The sequence below is a fragment of the Poecilia reticulata genome, chromosome 5 (genome assembly GCF_904066995.2).
Source record: "Poecilia reticulata chromosome 5, P_reticulata-male-v2, whole genome shotgun sequence".
Taxonomy (NCBI): domain Eukaryota; kingdom Metazoa; phylum Chordata; class Actinopteri; order Cyprinodontiformes; family Poeciliidae; genus Poecilia; species Poecilia reticulata.
The window spans coordinates 17378048-17404311 of NC_088834.1; the positions used below are offsets into that span (position 1 = coordinate 17378048).

At 38.6% G+C, this 26264-nt stretch overlaps 1 protein-coding gene across 2 annotated transcripts in view; it reads left to right on the top strand.

Moving 5' to 3' along the window:
* The window catches only part of srgap3 (SLIT-ROBO Rho GTPase activating protein 3), a 74487-nt gene that overhangs the window by 2042 nt on the left and 46181 nt on the right, over positions 1–26264 (top strand). For both annotated transcript variants that reach the window (XM_008409847.3, XM_017304820.2), the window contains exon 2: positions 23173–23368. In XM_008409847.3, coding sequence (XP_008408069.1) covers positions 23173–23368 — 196 coding nt within the window. The remainder of the gene's footprint in view (positions 1–23172; positions 23369–26264) is intronic.

Consider the following 26264-nt stretch of genomic DNA (forward strand, 5'->3'; position numbering starts at 1 on the left):
TTCCGGGCGAGAGGCGGGGTCACCCTGGACAGGTCACCAGTCTGTCGCAGGGCAACACAGAGACAGACAAACAACCATGCTGGCTGTCACCTAGGGAGAATTTGGAGATGCCAATTAACCTGACAGTCATGTTTTTGGACTGTGGGAGGAAACCAGAGTACCCGGAGAAAACCCACGCATGCACAGGGAGAACATGCAAACTCCATGCAGAAAGACCGGGGCCGGGAATCGAACCCAGAACCTTCTTGCTGCAGCTCTACTAACTGCGCCACTGTGCAGCCCAAGTCAAGTCAATTTATGTTTATTTGTAAAGCACATTTCAGGAACAGGGAAGTTCAAGGTGCTTTGGGAGTTTTATTTTATTTTTTTACTCATGTTTAGTAAGAATCTCAACCAGCCCATGTCTGCACTGGAACACCAAACTGGACGTAACTGTGGTTATTGTGGCATTAAACTTATGCTAACTGAGAAAACATTTCCATTTTTGAGTGGATTTTCAAGAACAACTTCGATCACCTCACTTGCAAGTGTTCCTCTTAAAAAAAATTCTAAAAATTTTTAAGGGTTGAGAGCTCTGCCCATTCACTCTCCACTGAAGCTCTAACTGAGCCGCCTTTCTATGTGTTAAAAAAATAAAAGATCTGTGTAAACGTGTCACTGCTCATCTATCCCGTCTTGCTTGCTGCCCTTCTGCAGGCCGTTTCTGGTGACTCAGGCGTCATTTATTCAGCTCAGATCCAGCGGTATTTGTGGCTGAACTGCTCCCGTGTCACGTATCCGGGCCCGGCTTGCAGCCTCCTTTTTCGTTAGGCAGCTCCCCTTCAAACCGCGGACGTTAATTCACGCAGACTGCTGCTTGTTTCTCATTCACAGCTGGTGTGTTGTATACGGCCCCCGGGCACACAGAGCGCCCTTGCTCTCCACTGCCGCCACCTCACAAACACAAAGGCGACGTTACGAGCCGGAGCAGGCAGTGAGTGAGCCATAATGATATTCAGATTGGAAATTGCACCTGTCTCATTGTGAGTTATTACTTTATGGTTAATGTGCAGTCGACATGGCAGATGGGGCCATATCATCCGAGTGTCACTGATTAGGTCATAACAAGGCGGTGGGGGTGCTTTATTATGTATGCGCCTTAATAGACAAGTGACAGAAAAATGGCTGGTTTCAGCGATACAACAAAGGATAAAAAACCGTTGGTGCGTTTGTCAGGGGTGAATAATAGACTTGTTCGAGTCCGCAAGCTTGCAGATGACATGAAATATAACCCTCTCCCCATATAGAGCTGCAAACCGCTGTGCTAAAATTTTTAACCCCCTGCCACCGATGAATTCCTGACGACCCCCAAGACCGGCTGCGTAAGCAGAGACTCTTAAGGAGCCTGGGTGAGGGTGTTCACTTTGTTCAAGCTGTTCAGCTGGCTGATCTTTCATTTGCATGTCAATAGAGGAGGGCTCCAGGCCTGAACGGGGAGGGAGAGACAGAGTGGCTGAGGAGCTTGGACTCTGTTTTGTAGCTCACCACCATGTGGTTGCTGGACTGCGGCGCTGCCTCCTCCTTTTTGCCAAGTTTTACAGGAAGCTTGTGAAGTGGGCTAAACTAACAGCAGCTGCTTGACATTTACGATACAATCTGTGTCCGTAAAGCTATGCTCCCTCATTATTATATACACATATGTGCTTTAAATGTTTAAAAAAAAAAAAAAACTGGATAAGAAGTGGAGCTCGGTGATTTATCACTACGCTTTAAGCCTGAATAGTCAAACACCTGAACGTTTGTTTCAGCAGGACTCGTTTTTATTTAACTGGTACGGTGTTTAGTTTTTTTTTTTCTTTTTCCTTTTGCTGCACTTTAAATTGACTTAATTAACTGCAGGATCTGTTGGCTGCGTTTCCTGAATCCCACACAGCAATTAATCACTGATTCTGTCCACTGGATGCAGTTCAGTAAAACTTCACCCCTCCTGTTTTCATCTGCTGTTTTCACAGAATAGTGTTTTTCTTATGGTGTTTTACATTCAAATGATGGACTGATCTGTTTTTTTTTTTCGTTTCAGATTATTGCATTTAAAATTGCACAGTAATGATCACGTTTGCGTTCAATTAAATCATTTACACTGACTTGCAAAAGTATCTATATCTGCGTTTTAATATTTTGCCAATTTACAGACATACAGTGTACATTCAATGTATTTTTTCAAAATTTATTTTGAATTACATCAACAACAAACAGAACCTAGTATTAAAAGAGAAGGAAAACGTGTTTAAAATCATGCTTAAATAAAACTGTAAGGTCATTAACAGTTTTATATTGATGCCTTTTCTTATTCGCCAAATAACTCCAGCTCAGTCATATTTAATTCAGTGTTTTTGATTTGATTTAGATCCAAACATGTGAATGGGCTTTGATGTAAAACATTCCTTGAAGTCGGGTTGTATGTTTGGACTTATTATCCTGCTGGAAGGTGAACCTCGGTTCTCGGTTTTTCAACCAGGACTGCGCTGTACTTACCTCTGTCCATCTTCCCTTTAGCTCTGAGCAGCTTCCCTGTCACCACAGCTTGAAGCTGCTGCCATCATTTTTTATGAAGACGATGCGAAGACGATGGTGTGATCAGGGTGATATCCTGTGTCAGTTCTGCACCACACTTAGAATAGCATAAGCTGACGTCTGAAGGTATTTGGCTGCATGGTATTCTGTTTAGTAATATAAAAGTAAAGGGGGTATACCATACTTTTTAAAAACCAAATATCGCTTTCCTGCAATTATTTGCTATTTCCTGTTCATCCTTGACATAAAATCCCAATTAAATACGTTGTTTGTGCTTGTAATTTGAGAAAATGTGAGCTTACAGTTGTAAAATGACCTTATCTCGGCTACTTGTTCTTCCAAAGAACTGCCTTGAGTTGGTAAATTAAGACATGAAACAACTCATGAAAAATTATCAGTGTCCTCCAGCTGTACAAAGTTATGAGACCTTAAGTCAAAAATGCACACTTCAAATGAACAGGAGGTAAAATTTTAATACCTCTGTGTTAAGGCCTCCGTTTGAACTTTTACTGCTTAAATTTACAAAGAGAAGTAAAAAAAAAAACACCCCACAGAAAAGCAGTGTTTTTACACTCATAATGTTGCCATCATCATGTTTCACTGTGATAGTGTTTTCAGGGGATGAGCATTATTCGCCTCTGCCACAGAAAGAGCATGTCATGTATGTATCATGTAGCACTTCAGACTAATCTGACCTTCTTCCGCATTATGGGTTGAATATTGCTGTGTGATAAGCTTGAGATGCCACGTTTTAAACTTCATCCCTGACCTGGTGGATTCTGCTAACCAATAGGCAACATCAGAAGACATTTGGTTGCACAGGATTTTATTTATTAGTGTTGAAGTAAAGGGTCCCTTAAAAAAAAACAAACAAAAAAAAACAGCTTGTTTAATCTCCAAATTGGCAGAAAAGTTGAAAAATCAAGTTTTTCTTTCTACTTCAGCATTGTACGCTACATTGTGTTGTTCTGTCATACAAAGTGCATTAATTTGAAAATATTCCAGGGATGCTAATGCTTTTGGTAGTAACTTTGGTCCAGCGTTAGCTGAGCTCTGGGTTTTTGGTTAGTTGGTCGTTGAGGTCGTGCCAGACAGCAGGAAGCTGCTATGGTACACTGAACAGACAGAGAGCAGAGGAGTTGATCACGCTGAGTCATTTAATGTGGATCCTCCAGCTTCCTGCTTGTTGGGCAAACCTGCTGCAGACTAAGTGAACATTGGCAAAGGAAATTTAATTAATTTGCTGTTAGGGCATTAATCTTGAGTGGGACAGCTTGTTTATTGTACGGCTCAATAAATTCACCTCCTCTCTGGGCCGCTTTGGTTTGTGTGAAACTGCAGTGAGTTATTAAAACATGACAAAGCTGGAGATTGTTGCTTCTCTTGGATTCCGTATTGTTAATCACTAAGAAACATTTATTCAATGCACTTACTTACTCTGTTGTTGAAAATAAAATAAAAAGATCGATTATCTTGATTCGTTCTTTTTGGGCTTTATTACGAGCATAACTGGGGCATTGGGAAATCTGCTTGCTAATATTTCCATCTAAGTTATATATTTATCTTCTTTTGCTTCTCTAAGCTTAATGTTTTTTTAATCTAAAAGTGTCTAATCAAGTGATAGTTGAGTGGATGATGGGTAAGTCAATTTTCAACATGCAAATAGGAACATGTTGTAAATGCAATGATTGGTCTGGGGTGGATTTCACCTCTCATTGCAGAGACAGAAGGCTGCAGCAGGCAAAACATAAACTTTAACGAGTTGCACTAAAACAGACTGGGGTCTAACCAATCTGTTAGACCATCAACAACTTCCCTCTTGCAGTTTATTTCACGAATTCCCCAAGTTATTAAATAAAAAATAACATGGTGCTTGAACTTTTAAAATAAGCGTTTTTAAAAGCGGTCTCAAATATTCACAGATCTTTGGCTATTAGCAATCATTCATGACGGTTAAGGCCTTTGAATAACAAGCTCCACTGTGTTAGTAATTGTTTACCAGGATGTGCCAGAAATGTATTAAATGCCCTAATAAATGTGCATCATACTTAAATCATCCATCATGATTTTAAGTAAAAAAAATATTTATAATTATTTAGATAATTATTTAATTAATTCATAGTCCAGTGCTATGAATTAATTATGATATATTTATTTTATCTGGAAGCCTTAATCATGATAATGAGTGGACGGTGGTACAATGGCTCCAAGTTGGAGTTTTTTAAATTGGTTTAGAGAAGACTGCAGCACCTAAAACATTAAATAATAAATGGGATTCTAATGTTTCAGTCATTAGAATCTGACTGATTCTAGTGAATCAGTCAGATCCAGTTACAGTTATATATATAACTGGTAACATATATGACGTTACCAGTTATATATGAACTGGTTACGTTCATATATAAGCCGCTGATATCTCCGCCGCTTTCGTCCTTAATAAATCGTTAGGTTACTTTCCTAATGTCAGAGCAAGGAGGGTGACAAATTAATATATTTGTAAAGCAAATATATTAATAATTAACAAATTATTTATTACCTAAAAACTATCTAAGTTTTCAGCAGCACAGAAATCGGTATCGGTCATTGAAATACTATCATTTATTTGTATTTTTTGGACTTTTAAAATAGGATTATATCAAGATGTCTTCACTCACAACTGGAGCCTTGATAACCTTTAAACATTTTCCAGAGGAGATAAATGTGTGAATTCAAATGTCGGCTTGCATAAATGTATTAATAACAACCAATAAATATGCACAGAAATCAACCAACCGTACACGCCGCTAATGCATTCCGCTTTTTTCTTTCATCTTGTCATTTTTATGTAGTTTATTTTTTTAAACTTTAAACAGTGCAGACATAAAATCAAACAACATTACAATACAAAGGGAGACCTAAATGTTTTCTTAGATGCATATAAAACAGTGTATCATGTCTCATCACTAGCGAGCTGTTCATAATATCCTTTTATTTCGCGGCGTATGTCATCCTGTTGCTAATATAAATAATAATGACCATTTACAGCAGGAAGGCTTCAAAAATGTGTTTAATGTTGTTCAGTTTCCCTCCCGCACAGTGCAAAACTATGACTCTTAAGTTAATTAGTGTCTCTAAATTGGTCTCCGTGTAGGTGTGTGTGTGTGTGTGCGTGTGTGTGTGTGTGTGTGTGTGTGTGTGTGTGTGTGTGTGTGTGTGTGTGTGTGTGCAGTGGCGCAAAAAGTGGGTATGCAGCGTTTGCAACGCATAGGGGCGCAGCACCAGAGGGGGCGCCAAAAGCTCCGTCTGGAGGGGGCGACGCGCCGATGTTTTCCCAAACACTTCAGAGCGACTCACGCTCCTTCACCTCGCGCACATAACGAGGTAAATATAGCGAGTTTTACCCTTCACGTATCGTCGTCGGGGGGTGGGGGTCGGGTGCCGATTTATGTTTTCGCATCCACCTGAATAATGTGTAGTTGCGCCACTGGTGGGGCGCTATACCCCCCCACCGCCAGGCAGCACCGTGCTACAGATCCGTGCTACAGGCTACGGCTCGGAGCCGGGCTGCTGAAGTAGAGCCGGTGGTGGAAAAGGGACATTAAATTTTATTCACAAACAATTCTATGTTGTTAGTTGGGAGCATACACACGAATAAAACGTAAATACGTCTGTAGTTGAAGGGCCCATTTCCGCCTCCTTCTCTGCAGTCCGCTCCAACTCACGTGACATGACGTTCGAGCTTCAGTCTGTCATGTCACCTTGCTGACGTCAGCTGCCTTGGGCCTATGCAACACACCAGTGACGTGGCTAGATAAGTAAACTGTCATGTGACGTCACAGAGGGGTTGTATATATATCTATATATATATATACATAAGATCTGTTATTTGTATTCATTCTTCATTCGCATAGTATCATTATTGGACGTTCGAGAAATTTTACAATGAGTTACTTTGTGAGATTTTCTAATTGGATTGGAGCTGGACTGGGGATCAACAATCTAGGACCAAGAAAACAAGCCCAGAACTACAACATAGAGGCATTTACATATAACACAACCCTCAAAAAAGCGGGAATAATTCCAAATTACAACCTGGTTGAAAAAACAAGAAGATTTTGTACAGGAGTGCCATTGTCTGGCGTTGAACTTTTAAAAGCTTTGCATTTACCAACTGAAATGAAATCCTGTTCAACTCAAACGCCCCGCAATGTTTTTAGATATGGTAATATGCCTCTCTTCTGACTTCCAGATTTTGATGAAGTGAGGAGGCCTAGAAGCTGTTGAGGCTTCTAGGCCTCAACATGTAAGGTAAGGTAAAGTAAGTAAGGTCAGATAATTTTATTTATATAGCATATTTTCTGCAACAAGGCAATTCAAAGTGGTTTACATGAGTTAAAATGAAATACAAACAAAACTAGAAAAATAGCTGTTCCTAGCGAAACAACCGTGAGAATGCATATTTGCAGAATGATTGCTGCAGAAATGCCAGAAAAAGTGGAGTAAAGCTTAAGAAGTAGAAGAAAGCAGAAGAAATAGAAATAGTTGAAACAGTTGAACAGTGAGACAAATAAAAAAAAAGCATACATTTAGTAGAAGGAGAAATTAGTACACAACCAGAAATATTTGAAGAAGTGAAACATAGCAAAACAAAGCAAAAAGGAGCAAAAGAAGCATATTTGCAGAATGATTGATGGAGAAATACAAGAAACATGAAAACAAAGATTAAGATGTAGAAAAATCAGAACGCTACAGTCATACATTGTAGAAAAAGTTTACGTACTGAAATTTAGAAGAATTCAGCAGAAGAAGCAGGAGTTTGTGTGCAACCTGAATTATTTGAAAAAGTCAAAAAATGAAACAGAGGTTAAGAAAATGCATAATTATCACAGGAAGTGGAAATTAGTACAAAACCAGAAATCATTGAAACAGTTGAACAGTGAAACAGCAAAATACATAAACTAGCAGAAGCAGAAATTAGTTCAACGCCAGAAATGGTCGAAACAATTAAACAGTGTAACAGCAAAAAGCATAAACTAGCAGAAGGAGAAATTAGTACAAAACCAGAAATAATTGAAGTGAAATATAGCAAACCTAAAAGCATAAAGGAGCAGAAGAAGCTGAACATTTTGATATATGAATTGCTAAAATTTATTAAAGATTGCAGAAGACCTTAGCAGAGAGTAAGATCAGTAGAAATAGAAGGGATACAGAAAAGTAGACAAGCAGAATAAATAGAGAAATACATTGAAGGAATTGGAGAAGGTGTGGAAAGGATCAATAAGCAGAAGCAGAAATTAGTACAATGCCAGAAATGGTTGAAACAATTAAACAGTGAAACAGTAAAAACAAAAACTAGCAGGCGCAGAAATTAGTACAACGCCAGAAATAGTTGAAACAATTAAACAGGGAAATAATAAAAAGCATAAATTAGCAGAAGCAGAAATTAGTACAAAGCCAGAAATAGTTGAAGAAGTGAAACATAGCAAAACCAAAAGCATAAAGGATCAAAGGAAGTAGAAGATTTTGATATATGAATTGCTAAAATTGGTTAGATTGCGGGGCTGCACAGTGGCGCAGTTGGTAGAGCTGTTGCCTTGCAGCAAGAAGGTTCTGGGTCAATTCCCAGCCCCGGTCTTTCTGCATGGAGTTTGCATGTTCTCCCTGTGCATGCGTGGGTTTTCTCCGGGTACTCCAGTTTCCCCCCACAGTCCAAAAACATGACTGTCAGGTTAATTGGTCTGTATAAATTGTCCCTAGGTGTGACTGTGTGTGTGCATGCATGGTTGTGTGTCTCTGCGACAGACTGGCGATCTGTCCAGGGTGACCCCACCTCTTGCCCGGAACCAATGAACATTTAACAATAAATTTAGATAATAATTATAGATTAATTATCTAAATAATTAATCATTACAGTATACACATAAAACATACATATTTAAACAAGTGCTTGTTTTAACAGTGTTGCTGTGAAATGTTCAGTGCTACAGCAGCAAAAATCAAAAATATTGAAATTTGATACCTGGAACAACAGTATAACATAAACTGATATAAACACATGGCCATGAGCCAAAAGTGTATCTACCCCTCATTAAAACATAACACCTAAAAGATTTTCCACAGGGCCTAAAGTAGTACGTGTATATATATATATATATATACACGTACTATATATATATACACGTACTATATATATATATATATATATATATATATATATATATATATATATATATATATATATCCTGCAGCTTCCACTTCTCTTCCTAACAAGACGTCTCCTCACCCTGACTCTCATACTGACAGGAGGAACCACAGAGCTCTGTTAGGTTAAAGCTCATCTTCTGAAGTTGGGATATTTTTCCTCCAACAGGTTCCAGAGGAATCACCTCAAACCAGATGTTGGACTGGATTTTATTTCACTGTCATTTGTGAATGTTAGCTTCTCATTTTCAACAGTGGAGCTATAAAGGTTGAAAAAGGTTATTATTTTGGAGAAAGTATCATCAGCATCAATATTTCCACGAAATAAGAGGCAAAAAAATTGTTTGATAAAGGAAAAGTCTCTCAGACTCTCAGCCCGACCGCACCAAACTATTTTTTTATATTAGACAATTTAATTTCACATAATTATCGCGGAAGAAGCCATTTGTTTGTTAAATACTTAATGAAACATATTTACCGTGTTTGATATTTCTTATAAATGACGTATACCCACAAAGAACGATTAGTCCAAGTTTGTTGTTTATTGAACGTTCAGAAAATACAGCGGCTGTGATGAGCCACAGCAAAGATAAACAACCTGAACAGATGATCAACTCTAAACCACTCGCACATTTTTACTCTCCGTCTCTTTCTGTAATTTAAGCATACCCGTTGTTATGGCAACCTCCTGCCATAACAACGGCAGAACAACTCCAGAGATTACGTTAAACAATATAACATTCAGTCTGTTACTATATCAAGCTTGCAGGCTTGATATTTATTTTGCGATCAACACAGCGGAGGTCGATTAGTTCATTTTAAACTCCTGCTCTGCTCGTTATTTTGGTAATGGAACCGAAACGCACAGAATTGCGCAACACCTTGTAGAAACAATAATCACTGAGATTATTATTGTTGTTGGGTCATTAATTTGAACACGTTTTGTTGATTTTTCTGTTGTTCTTTAATAGAGTTACGAACGTTTTAACGTTTTAAGTCAGAGGATGTGCTGGTCTCAGCGTCCTGGCGGCGTTCAGTTTGTCACCTAATGCCGAGATCGACTCAAAACCTTCCGCGATCCACGTATTGCACCGCTGCTCTAGCAAAGCACGAACAGTTCAGAAACAATATAAAATGAGAAAAAAGTTATTTATTAACAGATGAAGTCGTGTTTCAGATTGTTCTTGAAAAACTAATCAGTCACGGCTGATTAGTGGGTGAACTCACGGCAGTACCCTGCTGTACCCCCTTACTTTCACCCCTGGTTAGTCTATCAGGTTCAAAAACCTTCAGAATATAACATCACAAATCAGCAGGAACTGGCTTACCTAGCAACCCCAGTGAAGTCCGGCCGTTACCTAGCAACAGACCTGGCTTCAAACAAAGCTAAACCATGAAAACGCCTTCATTGTCTTTCATGGATGGTCGACATTCCTCACAGAACAAAATTCACATTTTGCAGGTTTTCTAAAAGGCTAAAAACAATTACTTTAAAAGTTAGAAGTATTTTAAAGTTGATGCGATATGTGATTGGAAGACAATGGAGCTGTTGTAAAATAGGTGTGATGTGATGAATTAAAGGGGTTTGTGTAATGATACAAGCAGCTGAATTTTGAACCAATTGTAATTTATGCAGAGTTTTCTGTTGCAGACCAAAAAGTAGAGAATTACAATAGTCTAAACGAGATGAGACCAAACTGTGGACCAGAACAGCAGTGGAGTGCGGAGTGAGAGAAGGATGGAGACAGCGAATATTTCGGAGATGAAAATAAGCTGACCGAGTGATATTATTGACATGGGAGGCAAAAGAGAGGGTGCTATCGAGGATGACACACAGACTCCTAACCTGAGGGGAGGGAAAAATGGAGGAGTTATCAACTGAAATGGAGAAATTATCAAGTTTACTTAGTATTGAATTAGTACCAATTAAGTGAAGTTCAGTTTTACTGGAATTTAATTTGAGGAAGTTAAGAGTAAACCATTGTTTTATTTCAAGAAGACAGTCAGTGAGGGAGGAAAATGGAAGCATAAAAGTTCATAAAAGAAAGTAGCCGTCCAAGAATGACTCAAGAGTAAAAAAGTATTTGGTGAAAAGTCTACTCAAGTACTGAGTAACTGATCAAATTATTAATTAATATTTAACAATTAAATAATCAGACAGAACAAAACAAAGTTAAGTTTAGCATATTTTGGTATTTTGAGGTAAAAAATGACAATTCATTTAAGGAAAAAAAAAAATCAGACAAAAGAAAAAAAAATCCAAATCAGCTTCTTTCAATAATAAACTTATTAAACTTTAATAAAAACTGCAGGTGTGTGTCTGTGTCTAGTGAGTTTTAGGTTAAAATGAGTTTGTTTTTCATTCAGTGGGTAGAAAATCCAGAAAATTTACTCAAGTAAGAGTAAAAATACTTAATAAAAAATAGTTACTAGCCAACTCTGGCTGTTGCTTAAGGGTTATCAGCAGGGGTGAAAGTAGTTTTAAATTCTTGGGGGTACTATGACAAAAAAAAAAAAAAAAAAATAAAAAAATAAAATATATATATATATATATATATATATATATATATATATATATATATATATATATATATATATATATATATATATATATATATATTTAGCATGTATATATATGCATGCTAAATGCATATATATACTAATGCATTTAGCATGCATTAGTATATATATATATATATATATATATATATATATGGACTCAGGATGTCCAGAGTCCAAATGTCTCTGGACATCCTGAAGGTAAACACCGACTGACAAGAAGACGGACACACCTGAAAACACATTGAATTATATTATAAATGAATTCTGACACTTTTAAGTTATTTGCAACACCCTGACTAACATTAGTGGATGTATATGCGGCACTATTACAAGTTTTATAGTAGTTTAATACAAAAATCCTCTTTGGCCGTCTGAGCCACCTGCTTTCGTCCCGCTGCAAGGCGGAGATCAGCTTCTCCTCCACACAATCGCAGCTTTCCTCCCACCGCGCATTTTCTTGAAGTCTCAGAAAAATTACAATCAGGCTATAAAAATTAGCTCAAAAGAAGCTTCTTCTTCTTTTGTATCAGAAAAACAACTCGAGTTAGGTCGCATAGTAAGAAGCGCGGCAAATGGCGCCTAAAGGTGGGGCGTTTACGGCTGTGTTGTGTGTCGCTCTGTTTCCCCGCAAAGAGCGTACCCCACCTCTTAACCAATTAAAGCTGGAGATAGCACCAGGCCCCCCACAATCCTGCAAGAAAAGCGGGTACAGACAATCAGTCAGCTGGTTGAAGCTTTGAAAAACCTAAAAATTGGCCTAGAAAATTCTGAGTGGAGCATCTTTAAAATACACAACTTTATTTTACCTTTTACAAAACATGTTTGACTGCGACAGACTGGTGACCTGTCCAGGGTGAACCCCGCCTCCCACCCGGAACGTTAGCTGGAGATGGGCACCAGCAACCCTCCTGACTCCACTAAGGGACAAGGGTGTAAAGAAAATGGATGGATGGATGGAAAACATGTTTGAGTTGTCATGCTTGTGTACTGTATCATCCAACTCTGTCTGTTTTGCTTCAGAGTTCAGAATCAGCTTTCATTTGGTGTCTTAAAGCTCAGTGTGATGAATGCAGCTGCGACTTGACTAACAGAGACGTTGTTCTCTGTTTCTCTAGATATAATTAGCCTTTCAAGAAAATGCAGCTCTGTCAAGCGTTATTTATCATTTAACAGTGTTTGAATAGTTCATGTATTGGCATTAATGAAGCTAACAAAGACCCTTTGAAAGCAGACAAACAGCTTCATTTTCATGGCTACTCAGTGCCAGTCAGTCCAAGTGTTCGCTTCTCATTTGAGTCATTCAATTTGTTTAAAAAAAAAAAAAAAAAAAAATCTATCTATCTATCTATCTATCTATCTATCTGTCTGTCTGTCTGTCTGTCTGTCTGTCTGTCTGTCTGTCTGTCTGTCTGTCTGTCTGTCTGTCTGTCTGTCTGTCTGTCTGTCTGTCTGTCTGTCTGTCTGTCTGTCTGTCTGTCTGTCTGTCTGTCTGTCTGTCTATCTATCTATCTATCTATCTATCTATCTATCTATCTATCTATCTATCTATCTATCTATCTATCTATCTATCTATCTATCTATCTATCTATCTATCTATCTATCTATCTATCTATCTATCTATCTATCTATCTATCTATCTATCTATCTATCTATCTATCTATCTATCTATCTATCTATCTATCTATCTATCTATCTATCTATATATGTTAGTACAGTGTGTGCGCGAGAAAGATAGCTTTTGTGTGTGTGTGCGACATGTTAGTAGTGTGTATGTGAGCGAGAAAGATAGCATTTGTGTGCGTGTGCGAGTTGTTAGTACAGTGTATGTGTGCGAGAAAGATAAAATGTGTGTGCGTGAGACATTTTAGTAGTATGTATACGCAATTTGAGTATTTTTTGAGTGTGCGTGATGTTTTTTTGGAGTGTGCGTGATGTTTTTTTGAGTGTGCGTGATGTTTTTTTGAGTGTGCGTGATGTTTTTTTGAGTGTGCGTGATGTTTTTTTGGAGTGTGCGTGATGTTTTTTTGGAGTGTGCGTGATGTTTTTTTGAGTGTGCGTGAGTTTCTTGTAGTGTGTGAGAGACAAAACATAGATTTTGTCCTAAACGGCCCCTCATAATTTCCTGTTAACACATTCTATATTTTAATCTTTGTGTCATACCTTAAAGGACAGCAGCAGCTCCTTTACACCAACATCAACCAAATGCAAAAACTTTTTTTTTGTAAGCAATGGTGTTAACAAAAATTTCCAGTTTCAAATGAATCAACACTTGTTCCCATTTATGTGCACAAGGTAATGTTTGCACAGGTGTTTGTTGCAGGAAATAAGCAAACGCAATAGTTTAAGTTTTGATTAGCCATCGCTTCTGAAGCCACTTGGTGATTAATAATCATCATAATGGAAGTCGCACTTTGACGTTGTAAAAAGCTAAATCAACATATCTGTGTGTGAGACATCTGCAGTCAAAATAAGATACAACTGAATATTAACTTTTTTGACTTAACGTGATTTTTTTTATTAAGAGATAAACAGTTAAGTTCAGATGAAACCATATTTACCCCCCCCCACTGTGGCCTTTTACATGAAAACTGACTTCAGCACAGCAGCAGCACAGCTAGCCGCTACACAAAGGTAGAAAAGTCGTTAAAAATTGACGGCCAATCAGGCAGATGTTTTTTGTACTCACCGTTTTCGGTGTTTTGTAACAGAGATGTTGCTGAGTATGGCTCACATTCGTGCCGCCAGCATTCCAAGGTCAAGGAGAAGAGAAAGTAACAGACATTGCATAAGAAATGTATAAAACAGTGTTTCCAAATGTGTCCATATATGGACTATAGGGGAATTATCGCTCCCCCCTGCAAAGCGTGGCACGCCTGCTTTGAGACTAAAGGAGATTTTATTTCTCTCTCTCTGTTTTCAGAAAATAAAACTGCCTGTGACAACACTACTGAGTCTGTTCAAATTCAAGTCTGTTCAATGTTCAGATCTACTGATCTGCTCAAATTCAAGTCTTCCGAGAGAACATACAGGCACCGTAACCATAGCAACAGATACAACAAGAATGCTCAGCGAAAAAAGAAAATGCAGAAAGCCTCTCCAAGCTCACTACCTGATGAAGCAATTAGTTAAGTGGCAATATTTTAAGATCCAGAACTGCTGGATTAACTTTATATTCGCATGTCCCACAGAAGACTTTAGATAATTAAACAGTCCACCTATTTGCAGCTCACAAATCCCTCTTGTACACTACAGAGTATAGAAATAGGATCCAAAGTGGCACAGTCTAAGAAGCTCAAAACTGTGACATTTCACTGCGTAGTTTTTAAGAGGTTAACTCATATTTTATTTTAACTTTGACGGCGATTGCATTTGATTGGCGAATGCATTTTAAATATGCGGCAACAGCGTCAATGTACAGCTTTGCCAACAGAGGTACAGAATTAGAAAGATACTCAGATAATGTTTCGTTTTCTGAAGTCAGAATATGATTCCTTGACTAAATTGAAACCAGAAAATAAGTGGCTTGACAAATGGCAGTGGCAGTTCTATCATCTTGGTCTTTTCCTTGTTTCAATCTTTTCTACTTTTAGAACTTGTGCAAGTTGTTTCAAAGGCTCACACAAATAAAATATTTATTCAAACCCCTAAAACATTAGTTGTCTCTGTTCCACTGCATGCAAATTGGTATTGTATTCTTATTTAGCTCAGTCAATGCTGTTCAGGGGAGAAGACTGTTTTACTGCTGTAATCAGATGCTGCTGCATTCTGAGAAACTTAAATCGCGTCCAGCTCACCCCACCTCACTCAGCGTGCCACTTCTCCACGTCCATCAGATTTAACCCTTTCCTCCGATAGGCTTCTCCCCTGAGACTGGTTTACGCCCATGTTGCCATGGAGACACTTTGCAGCCTGGTCCTGCGTAGCCGGATGCTGGATACGGCAAATGATTGAAAGCTGGGTAGGATTCTTCAGCTTATGTCTGGATTTAACCATAGATGGTGATGAAATGGCCCTCTTCAATACGGCTTAACAGAGACAGACAAGCTTCCTGCCTTTTTATTACCATTGCAGTCGATGCTATTTGTCTTGGTAGTATTCAATTTCAATACAAAGAGGATCTTGGAGGAGAGGCGAGCTTGGGGCAAGTCAAAATGATGCACAAGTCAATCTGATCTGTTGGGTTTTTTCTTTCAGTCTGGATTGATTTTTAGTTTAGTGGACAGAACATCCAGTAGAAAATCCAATAAACCAGCTGATAATTAGGAGGACCAACACAGAAACTGACAGCTGACATCTTGCTCTAAGATGCTCGACCGGTTCATCTCTACCCAGCTATTGATTGGGCTCATCTAAAGTTCTCTTATCTTTGAGCACACGTGCCGCAGCAGCCTGGGCTAAAGAGAGAGACCCAGTTTGATGGAGACAGGCGAAGAACTCACAGCGACATCAGCTGCACGGCCCCATGAATCCAAAATTGTGCTAATCATTAGAGGATTAAAGCTGAACAGAGAAGCGGGGGGATTTGTTCAGCACTGGGACTTGTATTCTGAGACTAAGTATAAGGGGCAGACAGAGTGAACTGAGGTCTGGATAAGGGCTGCTTTCTTCTGTGCGTCTTCTTTTCACACAAATTTGGCTCTGGAGTGTAGAACCAAAACGCTGCAGAGCCGGAGTCGGGGATTAGGTTGGAGAAATTTGGCTTGTAGCTGCTTTTGTCTATTTTTGTGTGCTCCTCTTGCTGCACGGCGACATTGTGACACTTTAAATGCTGCTCCCATCCTGCACTTACCTCCAAGGAGAAGATACTCTGAAGATCAGGGTCACCCATTTTCAAAAATAATTGCGGACTTCTTTTTCAGCAATAATAAAAAGTCGACCATGTATTATGCAAACATAATGCATGGTCGACTTAAAAGGCTAAGCAAAAATGAAATGGCTAAACAGAAGATTTGAGACATGAACAGATGCTGACAAAAAGCATAAATGGATTTTAACATGGTAAATATTAGGCTTCCATTTAAACCTTTGAGTCTGAATGTTTTAATAAAAAGCAGCAGGTCATAGTGAAGTGGAAAAAAATGATTACTAATGTCTTTTATGAAAAAAAAAGTATTGCGACATGGATTAGTATTCATTCCCTGTTAATTAACTTTCATTTAGATTAACTGCATTGAACCGGTTGCTGTCTGGTTTATCACAGCTCGTTAGGAAGTCGAGGTCGGTCAGAATGCCGGTCCCCTCCAGGGTCAGTGACCAACAATCACAGCTGAAAGGTGCTGGGCATTGAACCTCTGACCTTCACTAAGTCAGAGCGTCAACTGCCCTGCCGACACCGCTCTCGAGGCAACTCCAGTAAAAACTTGAAAAGCACCGGAGCTCTGCATCTGGTAATAATTTTGGTGCCATTCTCTTGCTGGGGAGCCAACAGGAAGTCAGGCGGAGCAGCTAGAGGAAGTCTCGAATGCAGATGCTCTCAACCAGATGACTGTGCTACACAAAGACTGCAAAAGCAAAAAAAAAAAAAAAGAGCTCATTGCACATTTGAAAGGCTAACTAAGAATCACGTAAAAATGTGTCAGGCATCAGTTGCAGTCAATCTCACTTAGATCTTGATACTTCAAACATTTAACAAAGGAGCTTTATTACATCTGAATCTTGTTTTATGAAATTTATTATAAATTCCCCCAGAATGTGGTTCAGCTCTGTTGCCCCTGCAGGATTTTGCCTGGAAGGGTCAAAGTTCATGCATGTCTGACATCCTGCTATTGTTTTTAGAGGTTTTCCTGTTACTGTCCTATGAGGATCCACATGCTGATCAATGTACATAAAAAATCTCTTTATGGAGCAGGTGTAGATGATGATGATGATGATGATGATGATGATGATGATGATGATGATGATGATTGTGATACTGTCACATATCAGTGACACGGATGTTTTAAAGACCTAGATCTCATAATTTAGTCACTGTAAAACTATAATTTACGCCTTCCCATGTGACACTTATTTAATTTCTGTGCAGAAAAGTTTTGCTTTACCATGAAATTATCTTTTGATTCCAGGTTTTAGTGAAAGTGTTACATTTGGTCATCCTGTTTAATCGTCCAGTTGACCCTGCATGCCCTCTTCTGCCACAGTTTATGAAGAAGTTTGGATCTCAGGGGTTTGACCACGGGATTATTGATTTTAAATCCACCGTCTCGTCTCAGATTCCCAGTCGCTAATCAACGAATGCAGCCTGCCACCACGCTGCCAATGAAATCGCTCGTAACACCTGAGGTGGTTCTGAAAAACCAGGGAGGAACTACACAGGATCTTTAAGTGGAGCTGAATCTGTTCGGGGTGGACTGTGAAAGAACCGGTTAAAGCCATACCTGCGTAGAAGAAGCTTTTGCTTCCTGGGTCAGTCATCACGGAGCAGGGTGGAGTACAGCTGCTGCTTCCACATCCATAACTTGCTGGAGAGATTTCAGATCCGTTCTTGCCTGGGAATGCCTGGTGATTCTCTAGACTGAGCTGGAGAGGAATGTCTGGGGTTTCACCTCGGTTCTGTTACTTTCACAAACTGATCTCGGATAAGAAGAAAACAACACATATTAGTGTTCAACAAAATGATTTTGCCTCATCGCACTGTCTCCTGTCACGAATGCAAAGTAGCATTGCAAATAATTTAGGAGTGTAAATTTAAAAAAAAAAGAAAAAGATGTAGCAAGACTTTTATAAAAGTAACACTTATAACAGAGTAAATAAACTGAGTAGTATTAAGTGTTGCTGGTGTGGGCAAAGCAGTGTTCATGCATTTTACACACAAAGACAAAAAAAAACAAAAAACATTGCCGGGTTTCATAAATGCTCAATATAACACATTTATAGTATGGATTGTGTTAAACATTAACAACATTTTAATTGCTGTTTCTTTTAAACCAATAGACTGCAGTTTATTTTAGATATCATGTTTGTGCTTGTGTGGATCAAACTGTTCATAAGTGCTATTTTGGAGCAAGGAACCGGATAACCAAATAAAATAGTTCTTTCATAATACACAAAGATGCTTTTCTCTCAGAAAAGATGCAATTTATGCTCAGCTGCACCAACAAAAATGAGTCATCATCGTCTGTGTGGTGGCCTCGTTCTAATTAGGCTGTTACAAAGGCTGTGAAAGGAGAATTTATAAAAGCAGAAGTGCGTCCCTCATTTGTGTGATCCCACTAGACTGCTAATCATATTTCAGATGCCCTTGCCCCCCACCACCCCTGGTCGGCCTCTTGTCACATCCGTCCCTGTTTCTATTAAAGAAAAAAAAAAAACACAGCAGATGGCTGCATTGCTGCTTGGAGATGACAAGACCCAACAAAGCAGAAACATTAAAGGCGTAACTTAACTCACGTTGAGTTTGACGAGTCATGTTTTTGGTTGATTGCCCAGATAAACCCTTTCCAAACTGGAGGTGTGAGGATTTTCCTGTCACTTATTTAATAGAATAATCAGAAGCACCGCTTGAAATGCTAATCATACACGAGCTGCTCCAAATGACCAAGTTATTTTAAGAAGAAATGCATGAATTAGATTTGTGGTGAATTTCCAATGGACCTGCTGATGTGAGATTAAGACTTTTTCAATTTACTAATTAAAATTAAAATTTAAGAATATTTTATTTATCAAAAAAAAAGACAAATAATGTGTTGGTGGACCTCTCATTGGCTTAAGTTTCCAGTTACTAGGAACTATGAATAGCAAACTAGTTTTTGTAAATTATTTTAAAACTAAAAATAGATTTATATTAATTATAAAAAACAAACAGTTCTTTAAAAAAACACATATGTCTCTCTGAAAAACTGAAAATGCACAAAATAGTTAAATCTTCAGGTATTTACACAGATTAAAAATAAAACCATGTCAAAACAAATAAAATTTCTAGTCCAGACAATTTTGATTTAAAAGAAATAACTATGATGCCACACTTCTTTATTAATTTGTTTTAACTACACAGGAAAAATTAACAATTTCTCTCATTTGGGATTGTTAACAGTTTATCTTTATTAGCATGAATAACTTTCCCTGTGTGTATTCGCCATAGAGCAAGTGTAACATTTCAAAACGACGACCAACTCGTTCTAATCCAACACTAACTAACTACAGGAGATCAACCCGACAGCCAATACGAGAAGTTTCTAATACCTGCTGACGTCTTAAAGGCTCTCATGGTTGAACTGAAGTCTAACAATCAATCGTTGGTCACGTGGCTGCAGGACGTTCGTTTCTGCAGGACGTTCGTTTCAAGCTCCATGCTGAGCCACTGGACGCCACTGGACGCCACTGCTTCCTCTGGCTTCATGGTGCAGGCCTCACCACTGCTGAAGGCAGCGGCGTGTTTAGTCCAACAACAACTTGATGTCAACCAGCTACGTTTTGGTATGATGAGGTCACTGATCTGCAGAAATGGTGCGATTTTTAGATTTCGATTAGTTGACTTCTGTGAATACTTACATCTGCCTTGATCTATAATTGACTTTGATTTGGATCAGCTGTATTGAATCCACATGATTTATCTGTCCTTTAATTCTTTTATTTATTTATTTTTTTTATAGAAGTCCAATCTAATTTTACACTTCATTAAGATAATTCTTGTTGAAAATTGAAGAAGGCAGCCTAAGGCAGATTTACAAAATATCTTGTAGACGCAATAATGCAACACGTCACTTGCACTGAATCTAAATTATTCTGACAGCTGCGTTTACATTAGCCTGGTTGAATCTCCCGCTACTCGTTCGTTTTCTTTGCAGAGACCATTAAGCGAAGCAGTAAATCTTCCTCCCCTGAATGGACAAAAGAACGACAGAACCTGCTTTGATGGTGTTCAACAAGACAAACATGCATAATCAATTTAACCACTGACATACTTCCACAACATTTCTTCTCTTCAAAGACCGAACAGAAGCACAGAGGGGTCGCTCTCTTTGAATAAGCCGCAGCGAATGAGGCTTTTCGAAGGGCTGGGGAATAATTCTCCAATTGCTCATGGTCTCTGAGAGCAACGGGCACACTTCTGGTGTGTGCGTGCGTGTGTGTGCATGACCTATTTCTTTCTTCAATTGTGTCGTTTAAAAGTGAGGATGCAGCTTGTGGTTCAGAGTTGCCTTTTTAAAAAGAGCGTTTTCAGAGCTAAATCCTGTCACTCATGCATATCGGTGTCACGTTTTCCTCAGGCGGTCCTCTTTTGCTCGCTCGCTTTGCCTTTTCTCCTGGAAGAAAGAACACAAAACGGGGGGAACACAACGGCACCACGAGTCCTGAGAGTACCGGTGTAGTAAAGTGGTGTCTGGTTCCAAGCTTCCACTTTAAACCCAGCTTTCAGCTCTTTGAGACGGTGGGAGAAAAGGAGGCCCCTGGATAAAGAGGAGGGCAGGAACAATGGTTAACCGCAGAGTGGAGTTCGGCGTTTAGGGCTGAAGCCAGAGGCGGCACGACATCACAGAGGCTGCCGCTGCACAACGGCACTGTTTCCTCATCACATATCTATGATGAGGGCTTGGCTCTGACCAAATTGCACACTCAACAGCACAAAAACACAGTCTGTGTGGTTTTATCGTTCGGCTAGCGGCTCCTCTGCCTGCCAAAAATCACCCTGTTCTTGTTTTTTTTTTTCTTTTTTTGAGGCTATTACTTGCAGTGACTCATTCTGCAACAGAAGGGTGTCGCAACATGATGTGACTCTCATTACGAAGTTCAAGTTGCTTTTGGTGTTGTCGCACAATTTAAGGCAGACTTGTTAAAGACAAACATAGCACATGAAGGTGGAGTTTACGGCACAAAGAATATTTTCAAACAAATAACCATTAAACTGTTTTTCTTTTTTCTGTGTAAATCCGCTGCCTCACGTGAACTGAGCTATAAAAGGGACATTTGAAAGAGGAAAAACAGTTAGTGCGTGTATATTTCATTTTCATACAGTTCTACTTGTACGTTTAATTTAGAAACCCAGATCAGATTGGGAAACATTTCTCTTATCAGACCTGGAGGCTTCCTTCCTTCTGTGAAGTAACACCGTTCTGTTTCTGGTAGATCTGCCTTATCGTTCTCTTTTCTCTGTCTGTCTCTCCCTCTCTTTCTCTCTCTCTCCTTCTCCCTCTCTCTCTCTGTGGGATAGGTCTGTCTCTGTTCATGAGTTGAGGCATCGTTGCTGCTGATGACAGCACTATAAAGCGGAATCTGGTTCTGCTCGTGGCTCCCACAGGCACGAAGGATCCTCGCTCTGCCTCATAGTGTCAGGTTCCTCTTGAAGAGAAATGTGACTCGTCTCCCCTTCCGAGTGTGGGAGTGCATTATCTTCTCATTAGATCAGTCTGATAAATCCACAGGGACAATTATGAGAAGTCACTGATGCAGGTCATCCTAGTTGCTTTTGCATGGAGCAGACTCTTTATAACTTGCATGTCTTTGCAGATCAAAGTGAACTTTCGAGATTCAGAAAGGTCATTTTTTGATAGTGTTAGAGCCTTGCGCTGTTTGCAGTTTTATTTATCATACATATTTCTTGTCCAAGACCTTTACAAATGACTCCCACTTGAATATCTCTTGTACTGCAGAGATATGTAGCACTTTTCTGTTTTAGCAGGCGTGTCCCCCAGCTTTTTAAAACATCCTGGAAACGTGAAAAACAAAGTCCAGTTCTGATTTTCCATATTCATAACCAACGTCTCCCTTTTTTGGATTAATTGTGAGATACAACAGATTTCAGTCTAGTCTCCATAAACACCACTGACTAGAAAACAGTGGCATGTTGATGAACCTTGAATGGGTTTTGAATTCAAGTATAACTTGATCTGACAGCTTTATTTGAATCTAGTGGTCATGATATTTTTCATTGGCAGTCTGTGGTTTACTGTAGGAGAATAGCAAAGTTTTCCCCACCTTATTGTCAGAAAATGCATTTTTCTTTTGCAAACCAGTTAATCTCTTAATGTAGAAGTGGAGTACCACAGGGTTCATACATATTCTTCCCCCTGATGTTTCTTGTGACCTTTATTCAGATGATATTCAGATTTATTGCTAATTTAAGTCCACTGCGTGCCTGAAACGGTCTCTGATCAGCAACAAACGATGGTTACGTAACACCGATCTGCAGTTTAATGCAGAAAAGACTGAACTCCTTACTGACTCTGCCGATCTGATTGTGCATACTTTAGCTATTAAGACCTGGATTATTGCAGCAGCATTTTTTTATGTTTAAATAAGAAGAGGCTGTGCAGTCAGCCTGGAATGCTGCAGAAACAGGAAACAGAAAACATGTTTCACCCCCCATCTGTACTTGCTTGTTGATTTTAATGACGTCATTCGACAAAATGTACCGTTTATAGCTTCTTTCATAATTGATGAATGAGGTTTTTTTTAATGATCTAAACTTTGAACTGCCTTGTTGCTGAAATTTGCTATTCAAATAAATTTGACTTGACTTAATGTGTTAGTCATATTTTGTTTAGTCCTCTCTTTTAAAGCCCTGTGTTGGTCTGCTCCTGTTTACATCTCTGACTTCTTGGAGAGTCGTGTCAAATCTGACAAAAAGAGTCAAATTGTTTGAAATGTGTTGCTAATCCTTTTATTCAATTTATTCAGTTTAATCTTTTACAAGGCCACATTTTAATTAGTTAAGGGGTTGATTTATATGTTTTCACTGCATTTGCTTTGGAACACATTTTACTTTATTCATATGTTTAATTGCATTACTGTATTCAGTGTTACTTCTTCATATCATCTAAATGTGCTCTGGAAACAAATCCTCTTCAACACAGTCTTCAAGTATGGCTTTAGTTCTCAGTGCCGTCGTTTTTGTTTAATTTGTCTAATAATGTCATATCTGTGTTGTTTTGTGACGAACAGAGATCCGTAACCAGCTGGTGGAGCAGTTTAAATGCTTGGAGCAGCAGTCGGAGTCTCGTATCCAGCTGCTGCAGGACCTGCAGGAGTTCTTCCGACGCAAAGCTGAGATCGAACTGGAATACTCTCGCAGCCTGGAGAAACTGGCTGAGAGATTCTCCTCAAAGATCCGCAGCTCCAGGGAGCATCAGCAGTTTAAGTGAGTTTTCCCCTCAGCAGGACAAAATGCATTACATCTGCCGTTGCAACAGCAAGAATTTTTTTTGTTCGTTTAATGGGAAATTAAAGATTTGTCACAATTTTTTAACACTATTTTTGAAACAGTACTTTGTTTGAATAAAGTACTGTGCATTTTAAGCACAGTACTTTACCACTGTGCACTTTAAGCCTGTTTCGAGAATCTATTGCTTCCTGTCCATTCAGTTTAAAGCTTCGTGTGTTTTATTCTCTGTTTGGAAAAAAAAGAAAAATAAACAGGGTATTTGCAGCATGAGGCTGTCTAAATATGCTAAATATTAAGTGAGAAAACAATGAACATTCATAAGAAATTGTATTCAAAGAATATTTGTAATACATTCTGGACTTTTTAAAAAGTTAAGGATCGAGGGTAAATTATACACATAGACCGATGACAATTTTGTGCAAATTTCTGATTCCCAGAATGTTAAAATCTTTGATGTGCTGATTTTACCTTTTTCTGACTTATTTGTAGTTATTTATTTATTTTTTCTGATTATTTTTAAGAGTCATAATAAAAATATTTTCTCAAACTTTTCCACAATAATAATCACAGGAGCAGAGGCAACACCCTGTATGGGAGTTGTTGTGCTCAGTATATTACTATAATTTCAAAACAATTGCATGTTATTATATAAATTTTTCTATACATTATTTCCCTGTTTTTCATGCCTCAAACAAATAACTCACTGAATAGAAACTTAAATGGGCTAAAATGGCTTCTGAATGTCACGTGATTTAAATCTGATTTTCTAAGACGTCACCAATTTTTATTCCTCCGCTCGAAAATTACAAAAACATGTGCAAGTGTAGAAATCTGGCATCATTTGCCAAAGAATTTCCCACCAACTCTCGGCGACATGGCTTATGCAGGGCATGAAATTAAGCTCCCTGCTCTCCAAATCAAATACCTACGGCAAGCAGAAGAGCTTAGCCCAGTCTGCTAATGGGAGCGCAGGGCAGCTGTGTACTGGCAGCAGTTCTCAGGTCTGAATCTGTGCCGGTGTTACATCGCCGTAATGTCTGCTTGGAGTTTTTATTTTTTTTAAATGAATGGTGTTCATCTTTTTTTTAATTTTTTTTATCCTCTTTTAAAGTTGATAATGTGAAGAGGCGTTGCAGTTTTGACCTTCTGGAGTGAAGTTAATAGAGTTACAGAATAACACAAGCAATTGTGAAACGGGATGTTTAAAACAACTAACAGATTAATTGGAAAAATTATGACATCTAAATATCCCCTGACAGAAACAAACAAGCACACATAAATACACCTTTTCAGAAATAATTAACTAAGCCTGGGCAATTTAAGTTAATATCAGTTGGATGCATAATTTCTAAAATGATGCATTCAGAAAGTTAAAAATATTTCTGAAATGTAACAACATACAAGCATGCATTTTGTAATTACTTCTGCAGCTTACATTTTAAAAACAGACAAAAGATCAAAAATAGAGACTCTTCTCTTTCTCCAACTGACTTAATTTTATAAAAAATATTTGAACTTATCTTAACTTTGATGTTAGAAACTCAGAAAAACTTTCAGATCAAACGTTTTTCACTGCTGTGTTACATCAGACTTCCTTTGAATCACATATTTATGTCATTTAGGAACTGAGAATACCAACTGCTGCAGTTTTGAAAGGAGATCCTGTGTCCATTTTCTTGAAGCAAGCTTTCAGCTACTCAGCATTGTGTGGTTGTGGTGTCTGATTGTGTTCCTCAGGATGCAGCGCACATTTCTATGAGGAGACAGATCTGGACTGGTTAATGCACACTATAATTCTGTAAGTTAGGCAGGATTTGTTCTGCTAAGAATAGCCATCGTAGAAGTCTGTGTGCTCTCAAAGAATCCAACGTAACCCTTTGCATCAATTATGCTTTGCACAAACGCGTCACGCAGCCTATGCATTCATTGATGGTGTTTTAATGAGCTTGTGTTGGTCTTTTCTATTTGGCACCCGGAGTCCTGACATGTGTGCTTGCCAAAAGCTTGCTGATGCAGATGTAAACTCATCTGACCACAGAACATCTGTCCGCTGACTTTCGGTTCATCCTTTATGAGCTCATGTGTAGAGAAATTACAAGCAGACTGCTGCTGTTTGTGTGAAATTCACAGTGATGTACTGGGATAATTGATCCCAGACGGTTTTAAGGAATAAAGCCTTGACTTATAGTAGATATAAACGTCCTGCAGTTGATGCGTCGCTGTAGTGACCCCCTGGAGTCTGCAGATTATCTTCTTCAATCGGCAAGGGATTTGTCAGAAAAGCAAACCTAAATAATAAAAATAAAACTTTCCAAATCCAAGATCATAGTTTTCATGAGCGTCAGACACATCCACATTTTCGAACATACAGATTACCATTTGGCAGCTCTGGAAACAATCAGTCTCACTGCTGACTTTTTTAAATTATTTATCTTCACAAAAAAAAAAAAAAAAAAAAACGTAGAAAATGCAGCTACACTTTAGCTCTGGAGAAGGTGCAAATATCTGCAGGTTGGGTGCAAAAACGTATCCTGCAAACATGTGGAAGAAAGCGCTGTGGTCACACGAGATCAAAATTAAACTTTATGTGGTGGAAGACTAAATATACAGATCCCCCTAAATACATGATGCTCACTGAGAAACGTGATGCTGGCAGCATCATGCCTTGTGAATGCTTGTTTTCAGCAGAGACAAGGCAGCTGCTCAGAGTTAATGGTGAAGTAGATGGAGCTCAATACCAGGAAACGATGGAAGAAAAAACATGTTAGAGATTGTAAAATACTTAACACTACAGCAGAGGTTCATCTCCAAGTTAGACAATAAAGGCAAACATGGCACCAGTGCTGCAATAGAATGGTTTAGATCAAAACAT